The sequence below is a fragment of the Erpetoichthys calabaricus genome, chromosome 2, assembly GCF_900747795.2.
Source record: "Erpetoichthys calabaricus chromosome 2, fErpCal1.3, whole genome shotgun sequence".
Classification (NCBI taxonomy): Eukaryota; Metazoa; Chordata; class Cladistia; order Polypteriformes; family Polypteridae; genus Erpetoichthys; species Erpetoichthys calabaricus.
The window spans coordinates 48,164,781-48,173,700 of NC_041395.2; the positions used below are offsets into that span (position 1 = coordinate 48,164,781).

The following is an 8,920-nucleotide window of genomic DNA, read 5'->3' on the forward strand; positions in this document are numbered from 1 at the left end:
TTTAAGATATGAAGAGGTAGGGGAAGTGACCGTGAAGGTGGTAGGGAATGAGAACGGTACACGTATGCATGCGCCGCATGGCCACCCTGCTGCGCGCTGCCGAGAGTCGATTCTACAATAAAATAAAATAAAAATATAAAGAGTAATAAAAATCATCACCCCGAAAGCAGATAGTAGACATCACGTAGTATACGGGTACCAAATTTCAGGTCAATAGGTTAAACGGCTTGCAAGCTACAGGTTATTTAAAATCCTGGACAGACAAACGAACAGCCACGGTAGCGTATTATATAAGAAGATATATATAAATTGCTGATGAGAAGTTTTTTGAGTCTTTTTTTTTTTCTAAAATATGTGCAAGTATCATATCGCAGTTGCAACATGCCAAGGATAAAAGCAGAGTGGAGTGTACTTCCTTATCATCCTGTTGCCTAAAGTCGTTAAGTTTGTATCTGCCTCACTAAACCGGCACATTCCTGAACATATTGTTTGTGATCTGTTGGAGAATGATAAACACTAGTATCCTTATGGTGTATGTCTTATATACAATTAAGAGCACTCAAGGTCAGACTGAAAATTCAAATGCCACTATGAAGTCCAAAATAATAAAGAAAAGGGATTTACTAGAACAAAAAGGAATAACAATCCCGATGGTACTGCCTTGCTTCACTTGCTGATCTTGCATGTTTCCCATTTCACAGATTTATACTGGGGAGTACCAAATAACTGTTCTCCTCAGCAACTCTGCAAGTTTGGTACACTGTCCTTTAGAAGAGTATTACTAATAAAATTAGATTTTCTTAATTTTTGTATTGGTAGCATAACCTGCTGGCTGATTTGGGTGTTGCTACCCTTGAACTTCAGACAGCTTGGTTTTCCGTTTTTAGTGAGCTTCACCAAATCAAATTACTTGTAACTGGCATTGTTAAAAACATGACGTAGAGCAGAAGAAACAAAATTACTGTATGCATGAGCTTTAAAACCTCCACTGTTATGGAGAGCAACTTATCAGACAAAAGAGAGCACAACAGTGTCATTACATCTATCCTCAGGCTTTATCCGACTTACCTTTTTGAGGAAAACCTCAGATTTAGATGAAGCAGGACCACAGTTCTCTGAATGATAGCGACATAGGTGATTGGCTTCATACTTATTGTAATAACATTCTGGGACAGATCTGTAATAGGTCTATTAAAGAAACAATTTGTATTCTGTCAATGTATTTCCAGATCTTAGGCAAGCAATATGCATCTCTGAAATACCAAAAGGAATTAGCAAGCAAAGTCATATACACATCATTGTAACTTAATACTGTATGACCCATCATACAAGCAGCAGACTTTTGTATTGTGGGAGTCAATGAAAAGAAATATAAGAACATGCAAATGAACCAGAGAAGAAAACCTAGACAGACACTGGATTGTGTGCCAAGCAATATCTGACTGTAAATCTACCCACTGGGTCACCTGTTTGCAATTTTGATAATGTTCAGGGCCTTTATTTTTTTACATAAACCCTTGAAACACAGCAATAGACCTCTTTCACTCTCATACTAATAGACCCATCATGAAAAAAACATACATTTTGTAAAAACTGATCTGTAAAAACTTGAAGTTCAGCTCACCTTGCATTGTTTGGTTGCATTGGCCATTAAATTCAAAATCGTACCAAAGGCATCATCAACTTTCTGAGAAACATTTTCCTGCAGAAACAAAAGGCATCAGTCACTCTGTTTCACTGCACTGTCTGTCTGGCTCACAGGTTAATGCAACACTTCACTTAAAATCATAAAGTCATATCTCCCTTTTCTTAGTTTGAAGAATGCAGGTGGATGACACTTGTTCCTTATTTTACAGACGCATCTTAAAACAGAAAGTTTCCCAAGACACTAAAATACATAATAAACATTTTGCAGACATGTGTCAATGATCAGGTCCTTCAAGAAACTGCTTGTAAAAAGAGGTGATGCCTCCTTTCAGGAGAAAACTCTCATAAGAACTTTTCATCTTGTTTTCTCGGTTCTTTTAAATACTGAGCAAATCTGCTATAGGTCATTTATACTGCTTAATCTTTACACCAACTGTAAATGTAACTGTTTAGCAATTATTTTACCATTTAATAAAAAAAGAACATGTTTTGCAGAGAATGTTAGCAAATGTGTTATCAAAATACACAAAAATAAACCTCATGCATATTAAAAAATAGAAAAGACCAGCCTGAATAAACGGCACACACACACAAATGATACAAGTGGATTAAAGAAAAATATTTGTGTTTCACAAATGTTAAATCAACAATAACAATCAACCCCCCCCCCCCCCTTTTTTTTTTTTTTAAATGAAATAAGAAACATTGTCAAGACCCATCTATTTAATGAAACAACCTACTCTTATTTTGAGCAGGAGTCGCCAACTCCGGTCCTGGAGGACCACCGTGGCTGCAAGTTTTCATTCTAACCCTTTTCTTAATTAGTGACCTGTTTTTGCTGCTAATTACTTTCTTTTGAATTAATTTTAATGGACTTGCTCTTGAAGACCCAGACCCCTTATTTGTTTCTTTTTCCTTAATTAGCAGCCAAACAATAATGAGATACAAAATGAGCCAAAACATGTCCAGTAAAACATTTTAACACTGCTCTTAGAAAGAGAACATCAACAATTTTGGAAATGTCTGCTAATGCACCACTAGAGCAGCAACAAGCCACGAAATTAAAGAACTGGTTTAATTAACAACAAGAATCAGCACCTCATTAAGCAGCTGGTTGGAGTGAAATTGGTTGGAGTTTGAGGCCCTGACTTAGTTGGTCTTCTTTTGGCTCAATCAGTTCACATTTTATTTCTGTTTGGGTGCCATTTAAGGTAAGACAAGAAGCAATTCAGAGGAACGATGAAGAAATTCAGGGGAACAAATCTTAAAAAAAACAATTCAATTAAAATGAATGGAAAAGGAGTTAATTAGCAGCACAAACAGGGCACTCATTAAAAAAAAAAAGGTTAGAATGAAAACCTGCCACCACGGTGGTCCTCCAGGACCGGACTTGGTGACCCCTGATTTAGAGTCATGCCAGTTATACTGAGTGCACGGCAGGAACCAGTCACAGAGAAGGTGCCAAGCAGTCACAGGGCACACTCACACCAGCACTTAGTCACTTGGACCAATTTAGAATTGCCAGCCAACATAAAACAAGTGTTTGATGAAAGCTGAGCACAAATGGAGAAATAAAAATTCCACACAAATTGGGACTGAACCAGCATTTGAACCCATGTTGAAGGTATAAAGCAGCAGTACTAACTACTGTGCCACCAGAACACATTATTAAGAAAGGACAAATTAGTTTTCGATTGATTTTCCCCTTGATGCAGTAGCTGGTTCTCCTGAAGCTATAAGCTTCATCAAGGCTGATGCACAGTTTGGTGTAACAAAAATGGACGTTTGTACATTTTAAATTTTACAGCAAAATAATAGCACTAGGTTTCTATGAAATTAAGAAGTATTTGGCTTCTTTTTTGATCTTATTTTTTTCTGTCCCCAGAATTGCACTTTGAGAGTGTTACAGGGGTAAGAAACCCAGTGCGATTTTACCTTATCAAATGGTTTTATTTTTTTGCATCAAAATGACAGAAGGGTGGCAGAATAATAGCACAGCTGCATCGCAAAGAAGAGACCAGGGTTCAAGTCTAGGTGCTCCCTGTGTGGAGTTTGCATGTTCTCTCTTTGTCCATGTGGGTTTCCTCCCACAGTCCACAGACATGCAGGTTAGGCAGACTGATGATGCTAAATTGGCCCCGATGTGTTTATTCACCCCAAGATAGGCTGGCACCCTGCTCTAAGCATTGTTCCTGCCTTGTGCCCATTACTCGCTAGGATACAATCCAGCTTCACCACAACCCTGCTCTGCATAAATGGGTTTAGGAAATAGAGGGGAAAAATGACAGAAACTAAGATGGAACAAAACTTTCATAATGGGTGAAATGTACACTGGTAATAGGTAGGAGATGTGGTTGCAACGGGCAGCACAGTGGCGCAGTGGGTAGCGCTGCTGCCTCGCAGTTGGGAGACCTGGGGACCTGGGTTCGCTTCCCGGGTCCTCCCTGCGTGGAGTTTGCATGTTCTCCCCGTGTCTGCGTGGGTTTCCTCCCACAGTCCAAAGACATGCAGGTTAGGTGGATTGGCGATTCTAAATTGGCCCTAGTGTGTGCTTGGTGTGTGGGTGTGTTTGTGTGTGTCCTGTGGTGGGTTGGCACCCTGCCCAGGATTGGTTCCTGCCTTGTGCCCTGTGTTGGCTGGGATTGGCTCCAGCAGACCCCCATGACCCTGTGTTTGGATGGATGTGGCTGCATCACACAATTACGGTCACACCAAAAAAATGCCTAAATTGGAGGTCCTCAATCACGGTCCTGGAATGCCGCAGCAACCTGCAGGTTTTCCTTTCAATTAGTTTCCTAATTAGAAGACAGTCCTTGCTGGTAATGAAAGATGATATTTAACTGTTTGGCTTGTTAGTGCCTTCATTCATTCAAGAGAAATTGTAATCACACTGTAGAGTTTCGTTCTCCGAGAACATTAGCCATGTGTTTTGTGGACCAGAAGAGATTTAAACTTAACAGTCCTTCCAATTCCCTTCTCATTTAAACATTCTTTTAACAGAGAAAGTTCATGGGTTTAATAGGAAGCGTGGTGAGCTGGAGAGCTGTTGGTTTATTGGTTATCTGCATTTCATTATTAACTAATGGCTGGTGAAGAAAACAGGCAACAATTAAAACTTAAATGCAGCTGCTAAAAACTAAAATAGGCAATTAAGGGTTCTGAATTATAGCAGGCAAGGTACAGTAAATAAAATGATGCCAAAAAAACATTAGCAGTAAATAAATTTCTAATTAAAAATTTGGTTGAAGTGAAAACCTGTAGCCACTGCGGACCTCCGGGTGTGTAACTGAGGACCTCTGACCTACAATGTAACTAAAATTTATCTTTGATGAATGAGAGCACTAACAAGGCAGAGAGTTAAATACCAAGTTTCATTATCAGCAAAGACTGAGTTCTAATTAAGAAGCTGGCTAACATGGAAACCGTCCTCCTGGACTGTGACTGAGGATTCATGGCCTAAATGTTTGTAGAAATGAACATACAGCAGGAGGAACAAGATATTGTTTTCTTTAGTCCCAGAATTATTTTTCCCCAATTTGATTATCAATAATCTGCTGACATGCTATTGGCTCAAGACAAATAAAAGTTGGCTACTAACTGACACGGTACTAACAAATCCTAAAAAGAGAGACACCAAACAGATATAGTACAACTGAAGTTCTTTATGGTGTTAAAATCATGGGAGCACAGTGGGTGTGCCGACTACTCACAGATGAAGTGTTCTGGGTTGTTATACCATACCCAGATGTCAGTGTGGAGTTTGCATGTTCTCCCCAGGTGTGTCTTTTTTTTTTTTCCTTCCACATCCCTAAAGACCTTCAGGTTATGTTACCTGGCAGTTTCAAACTGACACCGGTTTTAAATGTGAACATGGATGTGTGTGTGTGTGAGTGGGCCTCGGTGAAGGATTTTTGACAGTAAGACAAATAATGTAGCTGAGGGTGTTTCAGCATTTCACACAATTAAACATTACTTAACATTAACAGTTTCAAATCAATGTAAATCCTAAATGATGAAAAGGCTGTGTGTGTGTATTACGGCTATTTTTATGGCCATGAGAAATAACAATGTTGATCTTCTTTCATTTTGTTTCAAAATACCCAACTAAGTTCACGGTGCATACTCAACTAATATTGTCCATTTTAACAACCAAAATGACTTGCAAAAAGAAAATAAAAACTTTATAAAATTGGGCTATAATTTGGTTTTTCTTTTCTTGCGATTATGAAGCAGAAAAGGCAACCCTGAAACTGTTTAAACAGATCACTAAAGAATGAAAAGTTTAAAATTGATCGATTTTTTTAAATTAGAAAAGGTAATAACGATTCGTAACTTCTACGACATGTGTCAACCACTCACACATCCTTTTTTTCGATAAGCGGATAAGTGAAACTTTAATTTGGTAAGCAGTGTGTACAGTGTATCAGTACTAGTGTAAAAGTAGACACGAAGCGTTAACTACCTTGTAGTGTTCGCACGTGGCCCTTGTTGCTCTTAGCTTAGCCGCTTGTACTTTCGGACCCTCCGAAGGTCCGCGCGCCGGCCATTTGACACTCCTCCGCTGTGCGCGCTCCAGCACTTCCAAACTCAGTTGGGCCGAGTGTTCTAGCGAGCGCTCCATCAGAATTCTCCTGTTATTCATCACTTTACACACCTGGAAAGATATTTACAAAAAAAAAAAAAAACAAACAAAACTATAACATAGCTGACTATTCAGTCATTATCACACCCACTCTAATATCAAGCTTAATGTCTGCTCGTAACCTTAACCTTACACAACTTTAAAATGAAGTGATCCTACGTAAACAAGGGTTTTACAAGCTTTGGCACGAACTGTTGTGGAAAAATAAAAACATGTCATCAAAAGAATTTTCTGTACTCACGTTGAGTAATAAGTAAAACCGCCACCACAGCAGATAAAAAGCGAAGAAGCAAATCCGCGCTAAAAAAAACGCCGGACAGCCGGACTTTACAGAAGGAAACGCAATGATCTCTGGGTAATGTAGTCTCTCGACCTCAGCGAGCGCGGAAGAAACAAAGAAAGAAAGAATGGAAGGAAAGCAAGAAAGAGAACAATCTTAATCTTATGATCAGACGCAAGGCAAAAAGCAGATGTGGTGAGACATCCGCAGGGCAGCGAGAACAAAGATATCCAAAATGCTCATTTACTTGCAAGCCGACACTTTAAGGTCATTGCTTTACCCACCCTGTGTAACTTTATAATAGTATGGAAGGCAAAAATGAGTTACGGCGTTAAGTGCCTGACATATATGGCATGTGTGTAAACGCCACACTTAAGTGACAAAATCGTGATTTTGACTCAGTCTTGCAAGTCTACCACAGTGCCAACGGTTAAAAGTAATACAGAAGTAAAGGCTGCTCTTTAAACTTAGCAAACAAATGTGCTATATTGTAAGGGCGCTGACGAGCTGCATTAGCCTGGGGCTGAGTCACCACCACTATGAGCAGGCTTTTCATCATCTACATAAGCAGCTCTCTGGCCAGCTGCAGGGTAGCCTATAAAAATGGCAAGCCTGCACGTTGCATATGAATTCCATCTAGTGCAGCAACAGTGAACAGCCTTTCCAAAGATAGTGAGCAACTTAAAAAGAGCAAAAAAGATCCATATTGGCGCTCTGCGCCAATGCTCAAGTATTAACATTACTTTGCTTAGGAGACTTGAATGTCATCAGGGAACAATTAACTCTTGAACAAGGTGCCTGCTGGAAGCAAAACATGTCTGCTACTTAATTTTAATGTTGGATCAGATAACTTGTTGCAGTAAATAAAAATGAAAATGAATATTAACCTGTGAATAAAATATGACGCGCCCTGTGGTGGGCTGGCGCCCTGCCCAGGGTTTGTTCCTGCCTTGTACCCTGTGTTGGCTGGGATTGGCTCCAGCAGACCCCCGTGACCCTGTAGTTGGGATATAACGGGTTGGATAATGGATGGATGCATAAAATATGACAGATACATTTATACAGCATTTGTACAAACATTTTGATTTGTCAACTTTAGAACCATATATTAAGATTGAAGATTTTATTTATGTGTTACACTCGAGGGTATTACAGTGAAATGCAACTTAGTGAGCAGCTTGTAATGTGCAATTAAATTAAAAAGTATACTTTAAAATAGATATAAAATTTTAAAATGTGCAGACAGAGGTATACAAATTGTTTAATAATAATAGATTACTGTTTTTACAATAATGAGGAATGCCTGACAAGAAGACCTTTAGTTATTTTTATTGCTTGGGAAATGAAGCTCTTTCTGTTCTTGATTCGAGGCACCACAGGCACTTGCCAGATCTTAATCATTTGAAATGTTTGTAGAAAGAATAAGAGGAGTCCTTCATGACTCTGACTACCTTGGTAGTGCACCTTTTTACTTTCTCGTATGCAAAGCATAGGGAAAGTATTGTAATCGTCCAAAGATTCGATGTCGAGATTTTGATGAATCTCGACGTTTTAGACCTCCCTGAATCTGAAAAAAGTATTTTTGGAATTATGTCTGTGTGTCTGTCTGTGTGTGTGTGTGTGTGTGTGTGTGTGTGTGTGTGTGTGTGTGTGTGTGTGTAAACACAATAACTTGAGTGCGCTTTCACTGTGGTCAACCAAATTTTGCATACAAGTATTAGGTACAAAACGTAGATTTGTATCAACTTTTGGGCTATTTCCGTTAACCGTAAGTGGTACTTTACCTTTTACCTTTATCTTATTTTACCTTTGATTCATGCAGCTGTAGAATCCAATTTATTCAAGTTTACTTTTATAATAATTGTTCAATATATTATTAATTTGATTTGTTGTTGATGGTTCTTTAATGTACATAATATAAAAAAATAATCATTGTCTTGTGGTTTACTCCTCAAATATCCATCCCCCTATCTGTGTATACAAGAAAGTCTAAGGGAGACCACTCCCGATTTTTTGTTAAAGGGATAGTAGTATTACCCCCCGATGTGCTCTCTGCAGCACTGTGTGGTCCTCTTTTGAGCCATCTCCGTACCAGGCAGTGATGCCCCCTGCCAATATGCTTTCAACGCCTGCGTAATAGGAGAAGTTGACACTCTGAATTTCTTCACTTGTCTGACATTTTTCTTACCAGAATGTCTGTGTGTGTGGACCATGTTAATACAATACAATACAATTTATTTTTTGTATAGCCCAAAATCACACAGGAAGTGCCGCAATGGGCTTTAACAGGCCCTGCCTCTTGACAGCCCCCCAGCCATGACTCTCTAAGAAGACAAGGAAAAACTTCCAAA

General features: G+C 39.1%; 1 protein-coding gene across 1 annotated transcript in view; it reads right to left on the minus strand.

The window, feature by feature from the left end:
• The window catches only part of akip1 (A kinase (PRKA) interacting protein 1), a 10,575-nt gene extending 3,897 nt beyond the window's left edge, over nucleotides 1–6,678 (minus strand). Inside the window, exons 1-4 of the mRNA XM_051923716.1 lie at nucleotides 6,531–6,678; nucleotides 6,110–6,301; nucleotides 1,625–1,702; nucleotides 1,069–1,188 (exon numbers count right to left, since the gene is read on the minus strand). Of these exons, the coding sequence (XP_051779676.1) occupies nucleotides 1,069–1,188; nucleotides 1,625–1,702; nucleotides 6,110–6,289 (378 nt within the window). The 5' untranslated portion in view covers nucleotides 6,290–6,301; nucleotides 6,531–6,678. The remainder of the gene's footprint in view (nucleotides 1–1,068; nucleotides 1,189–1,624; nucleotides 1,703–6,109; nucleotides 6,302–6,530) is intronic.
• Nucleotides 6,679–8,920: the final 2,242 nt, after the last annotated feature.